The following is a 23,499-nucleotide window of genomic DNA, read 5'->3' as shown; positions in this document are numbered from 1 at the left end:
CCTTTGAGCATGCTCCTGCACTCCCTGCAAACACACATCTCCCAAAGCTAGCAAACTTGGCCCCGCAACTGTGAAGGCTGCAGAGTGCCCACCAGGATAACTAACAGGAGAGCATGTATTTCAGAAAAAGCAGGACATAAAGACACAACACGTATTTTGCTTCTTCCAATACAGCAAGTGCCCAGATAGCACAGACTCAAGATGGTACTCAAGAGACTGGAAAATATTTCCCCCATCTTCAATGGGCTAACCAAGATACAAGTGTGCTAATTTTATTACTAACTTTTTGTTCTCTCTAGGGTGGCTTCATAATTTACCTCCTCTTTTCCTTCCTTTCAACCCCACCTCTCACTTGCCTCTTTGAAATAAAGCATAAATAGTCTCTTTTAAAGAGTAACGTAAATTTAAATTTGTGTGCATGCCAAAAGCAGAACCATTCTTGTAATACACATCTTCCAAAAGACATTAAGCATAACATTGCCTACTATCAAGTGCATTAAAATAGCTTTGTTTTGCTGACATCTCCAGCCTCCACTCATTCCATGCAAGTAAGGAACTCACAGTTCTTAATTCAAAACTCAGTTAATCTAGTTAACAGATTTTCTGATCTATGAATTTATACAACAATTACAGGCTTGTTAAAACCAGCTGCAGATCTGATAAAAATAATTTCAAGGACTCTACACCAAATAATCAAACGTTAAAATTTCCAGTATTAATCTCCCAGAGGGTAAGCATCGTGCCACCTTTCTGTGCATGCATTATTAGTCTTGACCATCAGAACTGTGACTGTGGCAGAGAAAAGGGGAGAACCAGCCCTCTCAGTCCCATGACTAGACAGCAAAGAATGTCTTTTTTTTTTTCTTCTTTCAGTAGCATTCTGCCTCAATCACAATCTATCTTCTGCAATGTACACGAAACAGTGATCTTGAGAATGAAGAGTGGGTGCTCATGTAAAAATAATGACATAACAGATAAAGGCCCCTAGGTACCACTGAAATATAAAGGATAAATAGATATAATGCTAACACATACAGGTGCTATAGATCAGTTAAGACTGTACAGACTTCCTAACTTTAGTATTCAGTATCGTTACTGACTTTTTTTTTACACACACAATATCATGTATATTTAAAGATACAAATAGAAAAATGGGGAATTCCATGTGGAACAACTTTTCTGCCTTGCTTAAAACAGTGGCAAAGTTGAAATTTAGGACCTTAACCACTCATGTTAGCTGAATAACTAATAGCAAAAATAGTCTGTTATTCTCTGCATATGCCAGCCAGTAGAGTTATGCAAAATATACTTTGACTGTATATGCCTCTGGATGAGGGACAGACGGGCAGTACTGGAGCATCCATGCGAGAGGCTTGTACGATTTATCTCCAGTTGTTCAGGATTTATTTTTTCTCAAGATACTCCTTCTAGCTGCTTTTCTACCTTATTTCCCAAACTTTTGTTTCAGTTACACTAATTTCATTTAACCAGGATTACTGTCAGGTGGGTTTTCTGAGTCAAACTTCCAAAAGGTACTAATTTAAGCAACTTCATTAGTATAATGCTCAATGTTGTCAAAATTTAACGAAACGCTTCGAGGAATTGTTAAGTAATTGTTAAGGAGCAGGCTGTCCAATGAACTACTAGTATTACAGTTAATAAGGATGAGAGCAACTCAGCAACTGTTCGGGAAAAATAAACCATTAAGAGTATCAGTAATATTATTGCACTCCTGCTGTTGACAAGTATTGTCAAAGATGATTGGACACCTTTACAAAAATACTTACTTCAGGGTGAAAAGTCTTCTGACATCATAAACCATCCTGTCAGCAGTGTCTTAACTCAAAACACAAGCTAACAATACTGTGTATATAAATGTCTCCTTAACTGGCATTTCCAGTCAGGAAAAATGCTCCTAATGAACCCTTCTCTTGTGTAAGAACAGATAAAATGTGTTACTGAGATGGGTGAAATGTACTTTCTAACAGGAAACGATTAATTCGCTTTGGAGTGTTATTACCTTTAAAAGCTGTCACACACAGTTCTGCTTTCCAGCTCATTTTTGCACATAGTGAACGGAGTGAATATGCCTTGCTGCTGATAATGCGTTTTGGTGTTGCTTTAGGGATTCTGCTTTCTATGGTCTAGACATTTCCAGTAGTGTTGTAGGAAGTGTGACAATACCCAGTAGGCAACGGTGGGGAAAAATTAAGCTATGTAATCTTTTTTAGTACATTAAAGGTCATTATGAAAAACTGTGCATCCTATGTCTAGATTCATATGCAGATGTTAAGGCAAACTTTATAATGTTTCAGGGCGTGGAAATACCTCCTATTCAAAGACCACTTGTTTTCATCTACTAATTGTCCCCAAATTTAGTTCACTAAACTGTTTCTAATAGAAAATATTTGAGATAGAATGGAATTATAAAGTATCGATGAAAACTGAGCTCTTTATGAGAAGAGCTGAGACACAGTTTAGATTTGGTCCGTTTTATTGGTGAAGTTGGGTATGAGTCCTCACATTTACTAAACCTTCTCTCCCTTTGTCTTTCTATTTACATATGATATTGAGAGAGAACTTCAAAAGAGGAAAAATCCCAACCACTTTTAATCAGAAAATTATTTACTATTTTTGTATTTGGTAAGAAAATTTACCTTTAGTTCTGACACACTTTCAGATTGTCTAAGATGCTTTTACCAGAAGCAAGGACAGTGAATGTAGGCTGCCAGTTCAAGTTTTGCAGACTTCGAAAGTTGTAAGGCCAAAGATATAAATAAAAATATTTTGATATTTTTAATTGACAAGGTCCCAACTCAGCATTAGCGTGAGCTAGTACACGAGTGTGATTTCAATAAAACATCATTCGACCAATCAAACTACAACATCTAATTTTTGTCAGCTTCCAGATCGTTAGTTTCTTCCTCCAAATTGAATTACCATTTTATATTTCCCTGAATCTGAAAGGGAGAGATTTGGGTTCCCTAGTTCTCTTCCTAACAAATGACCCCATGTAATTTATCTTCGTGTGCTCACTTTAGGCAGCAGATAGTTAAAGCTAAGCAGTAAGACAAGTTACTGTTTGAATTAAATTAGCTGCTTCATATACACCAAAATACTAATAAGCCTTCATGATGCTCTGCCGAGCTAACTGGCCATGATATGCATCTCACTTAAGCCAAATCAGGAGGGTAAACACAGTCCTGCAAACACAGTAGTTAAAGTACAATGCGTTAAACAGCTGCTACTTGCAAAGGCTACACTAACACCATGGTGATGACGCCAACAATCAAGAGTCAAAGGTGACAATAAAAAGGGGGGTCACCCAGGCAATCCCGCAGCACAGGGTAAGAAGGGTAAACAGGACTCAAGCCATAACTCCGGGCACAACACAAAACAGGAAGGTTAACGAAATGATGTTTTTCACTGAATCTTTCCTATGGATTTACGTTGGGCATATTGCTTTTTGGCTTAACATACTTCTTTGGGAAATACATGTCTATAATATGCTTCAGAGTTAACATTTCTGTATCACCAGTGTAACTCTGAACCTTTTTCAGTGAAAAAAAAAAAAAAGCCAGACCCCTTTCTTTTTCCAGCGAACAACAACTGGCCCTTTACTTTCCCTCAAGAATGCTTCCCATAGAGAAAATCTCCCCTCGCTGATTACGAACATCCTATGGCTAAACGAGGGCGACAATGTGAACGTGCGCCAGCGCTTGCACCATCCCGCCGGCCGCCAGTGCCCCTCTGTGGGGTATTTAGCCTGCCTCAGAGCAAGAGGCTGACACACAGCTAATAGCAACTGGTGGGCTACGCTTTGCTGTTCAATACGAGCATCGTGGGGAGGCCCAGTTAACAAAAATGGATTATTCAGCAATACTAATGCCTCAGCGAGTGGACAATGAGCAACGCGCTCTATTGCTTTAATAACAATAATGTTGTACTTCACTAAATGTATGTAATACTGCTACTATTACAAGTGGATAAATGTAATTATCAATAATGTTGGCTTGTTGGGAAGGACCCAGTGCTGGCTTGTTTCAGCAAAACAGTCTGATGTTACTGAATGTGACTGTGATAGAGCTAAATGTCTTTCCTGGGAACGTGCCTGGCTTAGAGTAAGTTACTCTGAGGCTATAATTTACAAATTCTCATACTGGAAAAAAATCAGTGCAAAGCTGAAGCAACACATGGGACAGGGTTCAGGTTCCAAACTACCGGGCTTTTTAACAGCACTTTCAGCCAAGAATACAATGAACGGCCTGGTTAGCAGCAAAGACCATAATCTATTTAGAATTTGCTTTACTTTCTGCTTGCAGCATGGTCTGTAATCCCCACCTTACACGTGGCACACAATAATATTCAGTCCTTGAAACTTTTTTACTTCATTGATTTTCCTTTCTTTTTCCCTTTGCCACAATTCCTTAAAGCAAACAGAACTGCTTACTTGGGTAATTCTACCAGTTCCTCACAAATTAAAGAAACGCCCTATTTTAATTTGGAAATTAATTGAGAATGATGGTGAGAGTGGTATTGGTTTAATGCGAGGAGAGAAATGGGGATAAGATCTGTCTAAAAGCCATTTTAATGATTAAATTCTAATTGTTTTGGAGGAAATGATAGCTGTCTCTTCTGCTTCCAGCTGGGAAGCTGTTCCTGTGCTCCAGAATGTGCCTTTGATGCTGGAAGAACCCAGACAACTATACAATGTCCTGTGGGAATTTGTTCCTCAGGGGCTGAGGGATCTGCTGGCGATTCAGGATAACTCACTGATACCTGGAAGGTGTTTTACAGTGCATTAATGAGTACAAAGTATTTCTATTCAGTGGAAAATACTTCTTAATTGGCAGAAAAATCATGTGTTATAAATGTAACTGTTACAGCAAGCATAAAAATCATCTAGGGCTTTAACAATTTTTAATCTATTTGAGTGTGTAACTCCCCCTTTTGTGAGACAACAGGACCCAGGAGTGTTACTGAGGTAATGTTCTAAGAAATGGGAATGCTGTTTTGCTTTGGGAGTACTGCACCAGTCCTGGCAGCAGACGGTTTGCGTACTCTGAAAACATGCAGGCCAGTTGGTGAGGACACTGGTAAGTAAAGGCAGCCCATCAAAATCTAACCCATCACCCTGTCTTCCCATTTCACACCCAAGGGCGACAACCTAGATATGTACAGTGGCACCCACAAGGCTGGGTACAAAAGGCAGAGCTGTTTTTCTCTGGATGGTCACTGCAGGAGGGAAGGAACAAGTGAGTGCATTTGGAAACGGCTTTGCTTCATGCAGAGCAGACTAGCTCACTCTGTAGTGCAAATAAGACCAGAAAAAATATATGTATCATTGTGCAACCTACTATAATAAAAAAAGGTCACGGGACAAAATACAAGGGTAGAGAATAAACAGATTATAGACTAACCAGGATTCTCACAGAATAAGGGACCAGAGGCAGAGGGAATTCCAAAGGAGAAACACTCTTCCAAGAGTAAACGGGATTCAACCTATCTCCTGGCGAGAGGTGTCAAAGCCAAGATACTGCTAGTGCAGAGGGTCTGCTTGAGAAAAATACCACACAGAGGATATCCAAGACGCAAACAAATGTCCAACCAGTAAATTACATGACAGCCTAATGCAACAACAAACAAGAATAGGTCCCTTTAAGAGAATGATTAATACATGAGATTACTGTGCATGCAGACTTATCTGAAAGCAAACCTTGTAGGTGGGTGTGAACTCTTGCTAAAGTCAGCTCCTATCTTTGCTATACAACAGCTACGAGAATAATTATAATAATTAATGGAGAACAGTGATAAAGGTAACAATTGCCCACCTGTATATTGACTGACCACAATGTCGTTACTTCTTTTTTCACACCTACTGCCTTTTGCAATGATTGCTGACTACCACAAACTCTTTTCCAGCCTCACACTGGGCTTGCTGTTTGCTCACGGCCAGGCTGTTGAGCCTGTGACTGACAGAGCTTACAGAGTTTAAAATTCTGAATTGTATTTAGTCTCCAGTGGCTAAGGTTGCTATGGGCTACATTAGATTACAAAGGGTAATGAGATGAAAACATGAATATTCACTATATAAAGTAAAAGGCCTCAAAATATAGTATAGGAATGGGTGAATAATGTCTGAAAAATACTCCATTAGAACGGGTCTTTTATCTGTGTAAAGATAGCAGACTTGTAATGCAGCCTGTGATTTCATATTAAGCTGTGATTCCTCTTCCAGCCTGCCTTCATTTTTAGCAAATTTCAGGAGGATTGAGGAAGGATTTGCTGTTGCTGCAGGCAGTGTGGTTTGTTACTTCTCCCATTCTCAGCCCAAGGGAAGACCCATGAGGAAAGGGGTGGGCTTTGAAGAGGTTAGCCTCTTGCCTGGGGAGAGGAACAACTGACCCCAACTCTCTTTTCTCTGCCGGCTGGCAGAGATGGCTGCATTTTCTGCAGACACCTCTCCCATGGCAGGTTTCTGGTGATCCCGACTGTGAAGGGCAAGAATGTGCTGGGCAACTCCGGTGGGCAGAGGCTGCTGACCGGGGGTAAAACGGCTTCAGCACATACAGGTCACGAGCTAGCAGGCTGAGAGTTTTTTCTTTGGAAGTTCATTTGCTGCATCGCTAGCATGCTTCTCTGTGATGCACGGGTTATACAGGACGGTAAACTGATGCAATATAAGCACATACTTAAAGAATTAAAAGGAACTCAGAATTGAAGAGGAATTTAGAGAAATGCCTACATATTAAGTGCCCTGCTGAACAGAGGAGATAATTGACAGCCTTGCAAATTAAGCAGATGCTGTAAGTGCTATGCTCAGTCAAGGCTTTGTTCTGAATGTTTTTGAGGGGCGACTGCCTGACTATCACTCCCTCTGTGCCGCAGCAGGATGGTCACGCAGGGCAGGATGAAAAATTCACATAAGATCAAGCAGACATATGGTCTTAAACTAAATTACAGTTTTGCACTGGAGAAGAACAATAGGTTTGTTTTGTTTTGAGTTCCAGAAGTATCCCTGCAGAAATGCTATTTTTAGATGTGGCTGGTAGGAGAGTTCAGAAGTGGCTTTGGAATCTTCTCCCCATACAAAGTTGACTGGAAAGAGTCCTGAAGCTAACATTCAGTAACACAGAGTCTATCAAGACCTTGCGGAAACCCACTTGCATGTACATTAACATGAATTTACTGTGTTGCCTTAATACCATTCAATTTATAGCTACAATTCGATCTATAACTATAATACACTATAACTTCTCACAGAACTATTATTATATATATTAATTATGATCTATACGTACCAAAATTAATGTATGATTAAAAATATTAACATATTTATGTAAAATCCAACAAACGCCATTTGTGCATTGCTTAGTAGTTTGAAAACATAGTGAACCACTGTTTTGAAAGGGCAGAAAGTAAGTCAAATGGTGGATTACTGGCTAGATAAAACCAAAGCACTTCAATTTAATTTATACCCAATCAAGGCCAAAGTGGTAATTCTAAAAATCCTCATTTGCCTGCAATCTTATCAACCATGCCAAGGCTCTGGTCTCCACTCCTAGAATTGTTTTTCATATTTTGTCCAGTGATTGTTTCCTGTGAAATGCAGAAGCAACCCTGAGAGCAGAACTCATCTCTGCTCCTCCACTTACAGGCGGATGGCTGGCCACGGGGTGACAGCATCCTCTACTTTTGTACTTTGTCTTTTTGACCTTGTGCCTGCTATATTCAAAATGAATAACCCAAAGGAGGTATGCTATATGGGTAGGAAAATACTCATGCAACAGGGTGCTTTTCTTCTGAGATCTTGCTGTGAACCAAAGGGAAGTAAGCATTTTACTTCTTGTTTTGAAACTTCTCATGTCAAGTTTCAACCTGCAATAATTTTTAATGGTCATTATAAACTTATAAAGCCTTGAAAAATAGCTTTTCTAAATATAGAATTGACTGTCCTGGCTTTTAGTGATTTAAGCCAGGACTACAAGGTTATATTAATTTCGCTACACTGTGTTTTTATGCAGTCTTTCACAATGGATAGCCAACTTCACACACCTTCCCACAGAGGGTTTAAACAAAGGTGGGTCCTCCCTCAAAGGATCAAAAAGCACGGAGTATTTGCATTAACTTGTTATGGAGGGCATCAGCTTCGTTTCAGTTCTTTTTTAAACACCAAACGGTGACAAGACAGCTGTACAGCAATGTTCTTATTTTCTCCATGGCTGTCTAAACTTGGCAAATAGAGCAATGCCAGGAAAGAGGCCTCTGGTATTTCAATTTCCTTTCAGAATTATCTGTACTATTGCTTAGAGACAAACAAGAAGTCAGTAGTTTAAAAAGAAATATTTTAAAGTATTATTGACTCAGTACGGGGTCTCCACTCTCCACAGAATTAAAAAGTAACTTTTTATTTGATACTTATCAAAATTTTATTTTTAGGAACCATCAGCACAGGGACAGGGAAGAAAATAAGAAAAGGTGTATATAAAGTTCAGTTTTTAAAAGCTGGTATTAAAAAGCATGATACAGTAGCTGGAAATACACAAAGATCTAATTTTTTGCTGAGACCTGTGAATAATGATTTCTGAGATGTTTTCTCTAACAAGTGGTAAGAGTTAAGTGCTCTCTTATTATTACTCAACTGATTATTGAATGTAGTTTACAGTCAACTGAGAAGGTAACAAACTATAGAAAAGCACACTGTACATGAATTTTGAAGAGCGTAATGAAATTGACAACTATAAATACGTGAAGAAGAACAAAAAACCAGAGAAGTATTACAACACATCATCATTTCATTATGGCATTTTATAGTTACAAAATTACTCAAGAAGTCAACATTTCTATTACTACTTATATTGAAATGCCATCTCAGTGTAATGAAAAACTGCAAACGAGAAGGTCTGACCACTTAAGAATTCTAGGTCCCTAAATAAAAAGATAAGAAGAATCTTGAGGTTTTTTTATAACAGACAATTTGCATTTTTTCATACTCTAAATGGTGTTATTTTATGAGAAAGCACATAAAAAATGCCTTTTGTTTTGTTTTTCTCACTTCCTACTCTTTTCTTTATTATTTTCCCTAAATCCTAGACAGCAAGAGTGGTAACTCTTCCCTACCATTCCTGTAAAGTCTCATGGAAGGTCAGTTTCCCTAACATTTATGAATATGGGAGATTTTTATCAACGTATTAAGGCAATTCAGCAGTTCCTTTCCCCTGAGAACCAAGTCCACCGTTGTCGTTTGTGTCCCAAGGTGTGTCCTGCGCCTGCACCTAAACAAGCCCCTGGGCCCTTGCCCGGCGGGACCGTGAGCACGTCCCCAGGGCAGCGTCACGTCTCTCTGGCTCCAGGGTCACCAGTAACACGGGAAAGCCAAATTCATCATGGGGCTGAGCAGCGCCAGGGCTTGTCGTGCCTGGCCTGATGGATAGCTTACTGAGCACAAGCAAGGTGTATTTACAGCTCTCATTGCGTTCTTGGCGGCAAAGCAGAAGGCACCAGAGTGCCCCTTGTTCCGCTGCTGGCAGCCTGTGCCGAACTGCTGAGCTCGGACACTGGCTGTTTCTCCAAACTGGAACCAGTGAACAGCACCGTATCGTGATGTGATGTTATGCAGAACTTACGGTGCTCTACGAGAAGGTATTATAACTTTTAAAATGGAGTATGAAAATTTTGGATAACGACGTGCTTATAAAAAGGTTCATCTAAAGAGCAAAGTATAGTGATTTCCTTTAAGAAAAATTCTTGTCAGTATGAAAATATATGCCTACATGACTGTCATGGCTTCATTTGAAATTAAGGAGAAAGGACAGAGAAATTAATTGCAAAAGATGCAGATATAGTAATACAAAATAATTAAAACACAGAACGTACAAAAACGTCCTCTCCGTTCAGATCATTGCAACAGAACGTCTTTCATAATTTTAAATGAAAACTGAGAATATGCAAGTATGAGATTTGCTTATTTTCTCAGTCCGTACTCTTAAGTATGTAAGCACTCTGAGGACACCAAAATTTCCAAATACTTTCTAGAATAGCAATATGTTTACCCTCATTTTTTGTAACCACAGGCTCAAATTTAAAATTAAATTCTGAAATACCTTTACAGTCGTAACTGAGAAAAATACTATTAGAGAAAAACAATTCTGGGCACCCTCTGTCTATGAGCAAGTTTTTGCAGTCTTGAAGAGGAGATCCGTACAGTGCATGAACGTGTGATGGTGCTGCTGAAATAAGCAGGAACGGGGACCAAGGTGTAAGAATTCAGGGCTGGGTTCGCTGCCTGCAGTTCATGACAAAAGCGCTGTTCAGAGCTAGCTTAACTCAAGGCTTTCCTCTAGAAGAAAGGCGTTCTATCTTATGCATTCACCATAATGCCTGGCACCATGAAAAGAGACTGTTTTCTTACTTATTACTTTAATTAGGACTTTGCTTATTTTTATGCTACAAAACCAGTTGTTTTCATTCGAAACAAAGCTCTCTTACGAAGAATTGGAGTTGGTTGTCCAACATTGGACATGGCAGGTCCCCAGCCAGCACTGGCTGGGAGGTTAGGACTAGGATCTCATGCTGCATTCAGTGTTACGCTGGGAAGCAAGGTAAAACATGGGTCAGTAACAGTGCAGCATGTTTCTACCTAGACATATTTATACCTGAGGTATCTGGATTACGGTGTAATGCTGCTTTACAAGTGGTGTGAAAACAAACCAAGAAAACTGCTCAGGGTGAAATTTTGGCCCCACTGAAGTTAACCACAAAAATACCACCGACTCAAAGGAGTAAAGCTTTCGACCCCAGGCCAGCTATGGTAGTGTATCAATAAGATCTCATGACAAAGTCCAGAGAATAAACAGTTTATGCTGATAAAAAATGAATTTATAAGTAACTTAGTCTGCTGCAACTCAAAGGGATGTGACCTTTTGCATTTATCTCAACAGTACACTGAATCTCAAGCATGCTTTCTGAGGGAAAAATTTACAAGAAAGACAGGAACACAACTGTGCTATTGATTTGTAGAACTCCGTGTGCAAATCAGGCAATTAATTGTATGCACAAATGATGAAGCAAATGAAAGAAACAGAAAACTGTCCTAATTGATCTTTCATTTTTTGAGAGATGTGAAATGTAGTACGAGATGTATTGAGTACCATTTTAACCAAGATACTCTGTCTTCAATTGTTGGCCAGCATCCCATGACGTAAGACTGTAACACCATGGATCAAGAACAGAAGTAGAGAGTAATTCATAGACTGAATCAATGGACCATAATTCAAATATCATGTATGAAACAAATTCTGAAGTACTACTTTGAGGCTATCATTACAATTGGTTACAACTTCCTTCTAAATTCAAATGCCCACTAATTAAGCCCATAAGCCTGACACAAAAAGTGACTAGAGCTTTCTCTGTCTCTCCCTCCAGTTTGATGCATTTGCAGAACAAACGGATGCACCATACACTTTCTAGCTAAGAATACCAAGAAGCTTAAAGAAGTAGTTTCTAAATATACAGGACTGATCATATCCTCCTTTGGTTAAAAATACAAAATCTAGGATGACTGGATATATGACAAATATATATTAAGCTTGTATTTACAAACAGTATATAAAAGCAGCTAAGTCATGATAAGCTACAGATTTTTTTTTTTTTTCCTGAAAGAAAAGAAAAAATGAGGGAAAAATGGATGAAAAACTACTAGGAAGTGAAACCAAGACATTTAGGCCATACATTTCATTTCTTTCTCGCATGAATGAAAACATTCTAAGTTAAAAAGAAAATGTCCTACATTAAAACCACTGCTTTTTGCTTATTCAAAATACCTGGTTTTGCATTTAATAGCACATTGTGGTCATTATTTCAATACAAAGAAAAAGAAATCATATTATTTCTTCCAGGAAAATCAATGTGCTTAGTTTCATGAACAAAAATAGGACACTGACCTGCAGTAACTCTAACAACCATAAATCCAGTTCTGCAGTACTTCACTTAGGCAAGACTTCTTACTGAGGCTTGGCACCTGTGCAAGGACTACACGACGGAAAGCAGGATTCCCTTGCCATATAACCCAGAACACGAGGAGGGATGGGTGAAAAGAAGCACCCTAACGTCAAGCCAATTTGCTCTTTGTATATGCATGAGTTTAGCTTGTTGATTTTACATCTTATGTTTTTAGCAATATTCTCATATTTAATTCTCATATTTTTTCAATAGTCTCTGTGTAAGTTCAAAGAAATTTTGTGTTATATAAACTCAGGGTTAGTATCCCTTCCATGCCACAAAGGAAGTGCCAGCTTTCAGTATATAAAAAATTTATTTCTATTTATTATTATTACTATTACTTAGTTGTAAGAAGGAAACAGAGTGAGTAGCAGGCAAAGCTGCATGTTTATCCCCTTCACTGCTCCCCTTCAACATAGGTGAGAACAGCAGCCGCAGGGCTGGTTCTCTGTGGGCCTTTGGAGGCTGAGGAAGGGTTTGCCATGTTACGCTGCACCCCCCTTCCCACTCCCCAGACTGTTCTCAAAGCCCCAAAGTTGGGAACTGAGTGGGAATAGAGGTGAATGGGTGAAGCTGGAAACAACCCTTCACAACCGTTTCCCAAGATTTGGCCAGGGTCCCTGCTCAGAAGTGTCTGCTTCCACCTTGGTAGTGCAGATCTTTTTTTTTACAAGCATCTGAGCGAGTTAAAGAGCTGTGGTCTGCAGATAACTGCTGAGTTCAGCGTCCCTTAGCACTGCAGTGCAGCAGCAATCAGCACAGCACCAGCACGCTGCGCAGCGGTTTGGGGCAGGAAGTGAGGAATACCACCAAACTGAACTCAAGTAACAGCGCGTTTGGGGAGGTGGAATCCAACTACCGGGACTTCGGCCAGAACATCTGTCTAGACGACTATGCTCTTGCAAAAATGTTATGGGATCTTCCATAGCAAGAAGTGGTCAGGATCTTGGTCAGAAGCAAGAGTAATCTGACTGCTGGCCACTGCCCCGGGCAGGATTTGTCAGCAGCTGTGGAGCCAGGGTGCCGCCTCCTGTGGAGCCACACGAAAATGCCCATGGCAGGCATCATGCCGAGAGCGAGGGTATGACAGCCCCTTGTTCTGGGGTAGCGAGGGGAGTGAATGCAGGACCTGAGTCCATCACATCCTGTAATGCAGATCAACGACAGCTAGGGCTCAGCTGCCTCAACTTTAACTTTGCAAGCCAAAATTGTACTTACTGAAATATTTAATCTCTAATATTGGTGGTGTGTACAAAACAAGAGTATGAGCTAGATTTGGCTTTGGCTTTGCAAGGAAACAAAAGCAAGTAATAAAATTTAGAAAGAAGGAGCTGGCAACGGATAAGTTGCCATCAGAAGTTGGTGACTGTCCTCCTTGATGACAGCGCTATGGCCTCAGAGAGCTGCTCCTGTAATTACCTAGCCAAGTCTGCAAGCGTGTGGGCAGGGGAGGAAAGAAGAAATGATACTTAGCTCATATTACAGGGTATTTCTTTCATTTCACTCATTACCTCAATTAGACAAAGTAAAAATCTGCGTTTCATCCACAGAGATTTCTGGGATGGAACATTTGCACCTGGTCTTGCATTTTTTTTTACCAGGGGTTCATCTCTGGCGTAGCACTTTATTTAGTATTTTTGTTCTAGACGATAATAGACTCATACAGTACATACAGTAGCTTAAAATGTTAATGGTATTGAAGTATATCATTTGGATGTTAATGCTCTGTGCCAAAGAATTCAGATACTGAGGCAGCAGAGAGTACAAATGCAGTTGACTAATATTTAATTTACCTCTTCTTGCTCTTGTTCATATGGTTCTCCCCATCCACTCCCCCCAAACTCACTGCTGGTTTTGTAGCAATGTCAGCAGTTCTCAATCACAGCTCTCACAAGCCCTATTTACTCCCAGTTTAACTTCTAATTCTTTTGTCAAACATCTTCCATTTTGCCCCAAGGCTTCTTTCTCTCTTTATACAGTCTGACATTATGCCACTTCCAAGCTCCATTCTGGCCATATCTCAAGGAGAAGTGGCCATACCTCAGCCTGGCAGGGATTCCTAGGTACTCCAGCATCTGGCATCAGCAGTCTATCACTCTCTGTGGATCAGTGCTAGGAAGTGACACAGAAAATCTTTTTCCCAGCTAGTCGTTTTCACCTGGGAAGGGCAAGACCAACTCGCTGTCACGTCCCATGGGCAGTATCCTGCAGCCATCTCGCTCTTCCTATGGTTTTCACCACTCTCCCTCAGTACCCCAGATCATCCCTGCCCAGTCCTCCCTCCTCTGCAGCCCTGCCTCATTGTCCTAGTCTCTTTATCATCTAACTTGCTAGAGCTTTCCTCTTCTGGCTGCTTCTGCAAGTCTCAGTCTCCTTGCCTGGAGACCCAGGGCTGGCCTGAGGCTTCACCCTTCTGAGTCCTAGCTGTGCCCTTCCCTGCACAGCTACCAGGTGGCTCCCGTGGAGTTTTCGTTCTGCCTTTTGTTCCACCTGTATTTCATTCATGAAGACTTCCCACCACACCTTGCTCCAACGAGATGTAAAGGAGAGGAAGTCTCATTTATTACTTGCCCACCACCTCACAGGGCACAGCCCTTGGTAGCTGTGAGGAAAATCCTGGGTTGTATCCAGTCTAGGTATAATTTGCAAGAAACTTAACCACTAAAATAATAACAGAAATCTCTACTGAGATCTGGATGTATTTGTGAGAAGAAATTTTTCAAGGGTTTAAACCTTGGCCAGATGTTTCACAGACAGATGAAAAGCACAACTTAGATACAAAGACTACTCACACCGAATTTCTGATCTTTGCTTGAGAGCAGAATGACACCAAACCGTATTGACAGAAATGTTTGAAGAATCTGCAAACCATTCAATGCAACAACGTATTTTTGCCAAACCTTGTTCTGGCTGAAAGCACTGATGTTGGTGAAATCAAGTAGAAGCGTATTTCTGGTAAAAAATTTATCTCTATTTCCCCTCACCTCCTTTTACCCTGACCAGGTAGACAACTAATGAAATACACTCAAGAGATGTACACACTGCTGGTCTTCTGTTATCATACTCAATCAATAAGAACAATTTAGAGTGGCGGTAACCTCTCCATGCATACTTCCATTGTCCCAAGGGATCAATATAATCAGTATCGCAGCTGGCTGGTGAGAAATAATGAGATTATGATAACAAAAAGGCAAGCTTTCCAAATTTTTTCTTAGTGTATGCCAAAACATCATACTTTTCTATCTGTCCATAAAGGACAAAACAGCAATATTTAAGAATATTTTATCTATTAAAAAGAAAAAAGTATATAAAAAGTATGTTTTTATCTATGATTTCTTGAACTTTAACTTTCTTTGCGAATGCAGTATTTCTTTCCCTTAAAAGCAACTGTGAGATTCAACTTCTTCCTTCTTGGAAAGGGGCCATACATGTTTAAAACTATACCAAATTTTCCACAGATTTCTCCTGAACAGGACTGCCATTTGCAAAAATCTCGGTTTTGTATGATAGTAATACTTGTCTATTCATGGCTAAAATTCACCTAAGGGACACAGCTGATTAAAATCATGCATGTGTATTAAAAAAGCCAAATTATTCTAATAGTCTTAACACTTACATGACATGTTTACTGAAACTGAAAAAGCAGAATCTAAGTTCCTTTGGATCCCCCCTTGAGTGATGGCATTAGGCTCTGCACCCCCACTTCGAGTCTACTGCTAGTGAGTGCCATTGCTCGTCAGTTTTCAACAGCTTGAGGCAAAGACTGCCTTTATGGTTGCAATAAAGTACTGTAACAGGTTATCTGGGTCCAGTGCTTAAAAGTAGCTACACACCTCCTAGCACACAATCACGTCAGGTCTATTTTAAGGGCAGCTATAAAAGACAGGATCAGCTGAATCCAAATGATGAGCTATACAGCACTATCGGCATGTGGACTGCACTGTCACTGTTTATGGAGTGGTACAGGGGACGTGGGAAGACTAAACATTTATGAGAGGAACGAAGATCATTATCTTTTCTACAGGATGTATGGGAACACTCACATTTTACCTACAGCGCTAGTAACAAGTATCTTTTAGCTAGCTAGTTAAATAAATAAATGGATTATATATGAATCTTACCTGGGAGGAAATGAGATGTCCAGTTCATACAATCTGTCTTTAAAGACTGACAGCTCTCTGTCAAATTCTAAAAGCTATAAAAGATAGAAATAAATGTATTCACTCTTTCATGTTGAACTGAAGCAATCTAAAAATACTACATTATATAAAAGGAAATAAATAGAGACTTTGATTACACAGCTTAAGATATATCCCTCATGTAATAGTTTTTAAAACATAGTGCAAAACAGTCAGTACTATTTTGATACATAAACAGTTAATTGAGAAAAGTGTGCAAAATGTTCCTTTTCATCTCAGTGAAACACAGTAACACTGGCTTTTTACAGCAGTGACCTATATGTACACTTAGTATTTCAAGATGGCTATTTTTTTTCAAATTTTATTAGCAATCTTTTTAAAGATAAACTAGACTAGCATTAAAAAGTACAGCAAACTGATATGCTAATCAGCCCACAAAAATGCCAGCAAAAAGTATCATATTACTTAATATTATCTTTAGCTCAGATAAGAAGGTACAACAAACACAAGGATGTGCACATCACTCTTCCTAAGCAAAGACAAGCAGTGTTTTTGTACACCTATTTTGGGTGGTGCATGTCAGATAGCAGAAAGAGGGATACGTGACAATAGGTAAAATGTGTTCCCAGGCAGCAGCCAAGATATAGTACTAGAAGCAATATTTAACAGAGATGTTCATAAGTCTAAATTTAATGTCCTGTATAAATATTAGTCCTTGCCAAATTTGTTTTCCCCCGGACCTCTACAGAGAAAATAAATATCTGCAGTCTTTTGTTCATAAACACAAACCTGCTCATAACAAGTCAATGATAATCGTCCACATTAAACCAGTAATTGTTCTGATGGACACGAACGACCTTATTTCAGAACCACGGCTGGTGTTAAGCCTGACGTCTGGGTGAATTAGCGAGTTAAAAGACAAAAAGCTCATAATCTGCACTGTTACTGTCCGTCGCTCTAAGTGCCACTTTCTATTTTGACAAGCGTGTCATCCAAACAGTATCCCGTACGATGGCGGTGTGTTTGCCCGCTGTTCATTAATCATGTCCCATCTCACAGCTGTGCTGATACCATTGTATGAATGGCAGAGGTTCCCAAAGAAATTAGATTGTCCCCCTCCTTCCCCTCTGCCACCTCATAAATCATTCCTGAAATGTGCAATTAGCAGCTACTTGTACACATTAATTATCTGTGTGAAAAGCAGCTACCTGAACCACCTGCACTGCTGATTAGCTACCTCTCTAAGGCCCACCCGGCCTTCTTCAGTTTCTACTTGCCGTGTTGCTGTATGTACATACTTTTAAAGGAGGATGCCAATTAATGGGCAGCTTTCCCTGTTTTAGTGCATCTGACACCAAACTCTGTGATGGTACGCTGGAAAAGATTTTGCAATACAAGTAACTGCAGATAATTTGTACATGTTTTAACATCTGATCAAAAGCCTGAGTATCCAAGATGTTTGGATAAATATTTATAAACATCTGTGTGGAAACTTACAGTATGTATCTAATAATAAGCTCAATCCTAAAAATGTTGGGATGGTTCAGTCTCTATTCTTACTGAAGCAATCTCAACATACTTCAGAAAAAAATGGGTTATCATGCATGTTTCCAGGCTGTGATCCTATATTTAAGTATGTATAGATTCACGTATACCCACAATACATACATACAAACTGGATATGAAAACATAGGAAAAAAAATCTACCATCCCCAGTTAAAACTTTTCTTTGAAATATATGTCTATTAATACAGTGCAAATACATTTTTCCTACTGCTGCCAAGTAAAGAGATCAGAGCAGGCAAGTGGAAGCATCAGGAGAAAGAGGGCTATTTCTGAAGTGTGAAAACTGCAAGGACTGAATAAAAGAACAATGCTCCATAGAACACAATGGTATAAATTACTCATGGGCATTCCAAGGGCTGGCAATGTTAAATAGATGCATTGTCCTCTCACACTAATTCACACTTTCAAAATTTTATACATTCGGATTGTTCTTGCTATGATGATATTTGCAAACTAAATGAAGGCTGGGGTTTAGAGGACTAAGCATTCTGACGTGCATTACTATCCAAAGAAGTTTCTGATGTGTTTATTTGCTGCAGTTGCTTGTTTAGTTGTGTCTGTGCTATGCAGATGAGCTGCTGACACTGGTGACAGAGAGGACAGATAACAGGAACAAGACTGTATTGTGTGCTGTGCTCTCTATCAGTTCCCCAAGTTTCCCCAGGTAGAGGGACATCTTTAACCTGAAATGACAAAGCCAAAAACTCACGATGACTCAGCTGGATGGCACAGCCCAACCAGGTGCCTAGAAGAAATATTTAGGGAATGCTTGTTGTAGACAGTTCATCCTCACATGTAAAACAGTTAAATATTTTCACTGAATTATTTGCACAAACTTTTATATTGTGCTAAATTTTAAGTTATTACTTAATTTTAACAAATTATTTATTTTTTTCCTAGATGTTAAGTGACTATGTTACAGAATCTGTAACCTTCTGTTCAAATGTGTCCACAACTATGCAAACAGACATCTGCTCATTCTTACAAAGGGCAATGACAAGTTATTTGTGTGTTCAGGACTGCATAGTGCGAATCCACCTAACACCTTTTCTTTATTTACCTGGTAGCACTGCAGACAGTGGGGGAGATGAGGGGGAGAAATGATGAAAACTTGAACTGTGCATTTTGAGAAAACTCCAGTTAATTTTTCAGTAGAAGAGCATGCTTTAACTATTACTTTTTTTTTGGTATTAAAAGCACTTGGGTTCTCATTTAAGCCTGTAATCTCAAAATGCAAGATTACTGGTGAAAAACCAAGGCGTTCACTAGGTCTTGTCACAAACAGTTATAAATGTCACTTTCCCTCAATGCAACTTAATAAGAGAAGGAATGGGACCTGACACGGCCATCATTTAATTGTATCTGCTTTATGACAGGTACATGGGTGTCTGGAGCTCCTTGGCACTACAGAAAATGAATGTAAATTAATATAGGCAAGATGGTACTGAGGAGCAGTCAGAATCTCACAGGGTAATGTCTTTATTTTTAAAGCATGTAACATTGTATTTAGAAAAAAACACACAGAACATACTCTGTTCACGGCAATTTTCAGTACAAACTGCTCACTTCCGTATTCTACACTAAACAGGACTGTGAATAATGTCATTGCTGTAACAGTAAACATGAGTATGTCTGTCACTCTAAATGCCTTAAAAATTACAAAGAAATTAAGTTAAAAGCCTAAAAATCAATATATTGTTCTATTTAATTTACTCATTATAAGATCATCCTTAAGAACCAAATCTTTAAGGTGTTACATGATGTGCTGGGGTAATTTGAGCAATTACACAGAGATTTTAAAATGCTGTGGCTGGAAGTTAATTCCTGAACTATATGTCATAGGCAGTTCAGAAGACTGTTTTTCTCCCCAACTCAATTTCACCAATGTATCTATACCTAAATGATAGCAACGATGATGCAGGGCTTATGTTTTATCTGCAGTAACCACTGAGTTGCTGATACTATGTCAAGATATTTGCTCTACATTGTCCAGTGACCAACCCAACACGAACGTTTGATTAACATCTTCCAAATGAAAATACCATCCATACATATGACTAATATATCTATGGTTAGCTAATACCCCATGAGACACAGAAATAATATGCCTCAGGGAATACAGCCATGCAGTATGTGTAAGAATGCACGCAGCATGCATCTGCTGGCCTCTGACTGTGAGAAAAAACTCACAGGGCGGAATATGATTTTTAAAAACAGGTTACATTTATTGATAGGATTCTGCAGTCTGAAGTTATGTATTTCCATTTAGCAAACTTCAGGAGCCAAACGCTTCATTTAATTTGTATACTCAAGCTTCTATTGACCCGAATAGGAATTGGCTTGATATCAACGAAGTTCTCTGCACAGAATTAAAGAATGACTGCATTTGCAGTAAAAGATATTCCCTTTTTAATTTGAGTAGAATTAAAAACATTTAGGGCTGTTGCCTGTATCAGTTACATTGCCCATCACCTCCTAAGGGAATTACAGAAACTGTTGTTTTTCCAGGCAACTGTGTTGCCTGTAAAAGCTGCTGAAGGGTTTCTTTTTTTCCTCCCCCTTTTTTTGTCAGCGCTCTGATGTACAAGAACCTTTACATACAAGGGTGAAGGAGAAGGCAATGCATGACACCAGGGCGTGCAGTCCTGCACAGGCACCGTCTGCAGAACCCGTACGCCACTCAGAAAGAAAAAATTGCGTAGGGCTGGACGGATGGTCTCAGTACAGTGCAGTCCTTCCGATGGGGACTCCAGTGAGCTCCCTCGTCCCAGGGCTGGAGTATGGGCTGCAGTTCACAGTCCCTATAGCTCATGGCACCGTATGTGGTTAAGCAGTGTGTGCTTTGGCCAAAGAGAACAATTATCTGTAATACTAAATTTTGATATTTGTAGCTTGACAGTAATCAAAGGATTATAGCAGAGTTTAGCCAGTTGTAGAAATCAGGGTAATTTTGCTTGCTTCAGTTTAAAGCGATAAGGCACTCTTAAAAGGTCAGTGTCCATTGGTATGCTGCAATGGGCCACCTTGGCTAAAGTCACACACGTATGAACCCTTTAAAACAGGGCAACTTAATTCAGTCATTGGAGTAGAACAACGGCAATTACTCATCAAGACCTACAGACCAAAGTCAGAGCATTGGTAGATCAGAAGGTGATATTAGCAGCATTTATCAAATCCATCTGCAGGGCCCACCAGAGAATTCACAGCTGTGAAAGGGAAATGAAGTTTCAGACCAAAAAGAGGAGATAAGCATACAGAAATGACCTTAGAGGATTAAAATATGTGGTCACTGGTCACTGTAACCTCCTTTGCCAGTCTTGTGTAGCACACGATTTTTTTCAAGAGACTCTGGAAATACAGTAATTTTATCCAGCTTCCCAGTCAAAGAAAAATATTTAGAAACTGATTCAGCAGTCTACCGACTTCAAACAAAGGTCTGTGAAAATGCTGATCCCTCCCACTTACCCATGAAAATGTCATACACAACTCTGCTCTAGCCTTATTTTAAAGCTACTGTTTTCTCTTGTTAAGACTTTGTAAAATGACCCATTACTATATATTTTGAATCTTAATTTCCTTTCTCTCATGAAGCCATTCTTTAAAATTGTGTTTCACAGAAAAAAGCCAAAATTACTGAACATAAATGTACCACTTACACTGCTTTTGAATATTATTATATTTCTGCATATTTCTGAGAATTTGTCTACGCATCCTGAAAGGCACTGTTGTCAAATCATAAACTCCTACATAAATGTGGGTATACGGCACCCACAGAAACTGCACCAAATATACTTTTCTTAGCATTAGAAGAGTTAGGCACAGGCAGTATAGGACTGTTGGCACCGAAGGCTCCCTGTGCCTGTACTAATTCAGAAAATCTTTGATTTCAGTGGAAGCTCCCCCAGGAAAATGCTGTTTTGTTATTGTTTTGACAATATGCCTCTCTCTCAGGCGACATTCCAATGGTTTAAAGGACACGAACATTTTCTACTAAGTATTTCAACTTTTTCAGAAAACTGCTCTGGAAAATGCATTTAAAAATAGTATTTCTAGTATGGAAATATTTAGATTGCTTAAAATGTCTAGAAAGAACAACACTTTCCCTTGATGTCTATTGATCACTAGACTAATTACTGGAGACTACTATTGGCTCTGTCTCATTAGAGCTTCCTTTTCTGTCTCCTTGCCTGATGTCTCACATTCCCACATTTCTCATCCTCCTCATACCCCCCAAGCCTGGTTTGCGCTGCAGGGCCCAGGCAGGGGTGGAGATGGCTGCAGCTGCACAGCCTGAGCCCCGAGGACCACAAGGCACAGGTTCTTTACTGGTGGAGGAGTAGCACCATGATACCAGACACAGTAAAGCTGTACTGACTTTCCAAAGCGGTGATGTGCTCAGCTGATGGGTAGGGCAGGGTAAGCGCCCAGCACGCTGCAGAGGAATGTGCTCGAGACTCGGGGCTTTCAGCTAGCATCAAGGTCTAACACAAACACTTCTCAGAGTTCATATGCTGCAGTATTTCTCATTCTGAAAGGCACTTAGTGCCTTATGATGTCTGTTGGTCCTGTAAGACACACACACCTGAACACTGATTTGGATAAAACTGCTTTCAAACTTTTCCAATTATGTAGCCCTTACATTTTTCCAGTGGAGGCTGTAGCCCTTTTAGACATTTCACAGGCTTGCATTTTGCATATCATCTTGGTTTTCCTAATTGCCCTGTGTGGATCCTTTCAATCCATGTCCATGGGCTTCAGGCTGAAATTACTAGGATGGATAAGCTGTAAGTTAAACCCCAGGGCTCAGTCACCCCTCTGATCAGCAACATGCAGCAGAGAATCCAGATCTGACCTTGGCATATTTTTGTTACTTGAAAAAAAACCCAACCAACCCAGAATCCCGTTGTACTACTCAGGCGATTAGTTCTCAATAAGGAGACTAAACTTAAGAATATGTAAAGAATAAACTAGTTAGTTAAGAAGTTAAAAGCACTGAATCAGGTTAAGTAAAGAGTCTCACTCATGCAGCAGCAGTTACCTGCATTAACATTCTGCTGACAACAAAAGCACCCTGTCACATCCCAAGGGCTCCTTGCCGAAACGCTGCTCTGCAGAAGCAAATTGGGTCCCATCCCTCCCGCTTTACACCGCCTGACGAAGAGCCCAAAGCATCTGAAATGCAGCACAACCGCTCACAGCTTTCAAACACAGAGACTACAGCTCCCATCATCCTATGCTCCAGCCTGATTTCTCCAAAGAATGTTATTTGCTCTTTAGTACATCAATATGATGTGAAAGCAATGAGGACCTCCTGGCGAGTGCCAGTTCTCAGTGTCTCTACCAGCTGGTCAAAGTCTGAACGCCTGCTTCCTGTTTTCTAATGGTAAAAAGTAGATTTTGTCACTCACTCTCCTGGGATGCCTGTGCCTACCTTGATTTAAAAATATTGACTCTGCAAAACTGCATTTGTGCAAACTACCTTTTTCAAAACTTTACAGGAATAGACACTTTAACATTATTGTAATTAATTCATAAACTGTGCACAACAGCTTGTAATATAGCTCATTCAAAATGGCAAGAACGACTGAGTGTATGCTAATTTTAAAACAAAAAGATTTTAATTAGGAAAATCCTGCTTGCAAATGTGACAGATTCAGTGGATTACTTCATGAAACTTTACATGTCTGTTACTGTGAAAACGTAACAGGAATTTGTACCATTAGGGAGTTAAAACCAGCATGCATTGTCCTGTCAAATTGTCAGTTTGTGAGCTGCAATTTGAAAAAAAGCATAG

The 23,499-nt window shown here is 39.7% G+C and overlaps 1 protein-coding gene across 2 annotated transcripts in view; it reads right to left on the bottom strand.

Moving 5' to 3' along the window:
• The window catches only part of INPP5A (inositol polyphosphate-5-phosphatase A), a 259,043-nt gene that overhangs the window by 10,636 nt on the left and 224,908 nt on the right, over window positions 1–23,499 (bottom strand). For both annotated transcript variants that reach the window (XM_069797312.1, XM_069797313.1), the window contains exon 12: window positions 16,122–16,195. In XM_069797312.1, coding sequence (XP_069653413.1) covers window positions 16,122–16,195 — 74 coding nt within the window. The remainder of the gene's footprint in view (window positions 1–16,121; window positions 16,196–23,499) is intronic.

This window comes from Haliaeetus albicilla, chromosome 11, assembly GCF_947461875.1.
Source record: "Haliaeetus albicilla chromosome 11, bHalAlb1.1, whole genome shotgun sequence".
NCBI lineage: Eukaryota > Metazoa > Chordata > Aves > Accipitriformes > Accipitridae > Haliaeetus > Haliaeetus albicilla.
The sequence above is the reverse complement of the archived record's forward strand: the minus strand, read 5'-3'. Positions and strand labels throughout refer to the sequence as shown.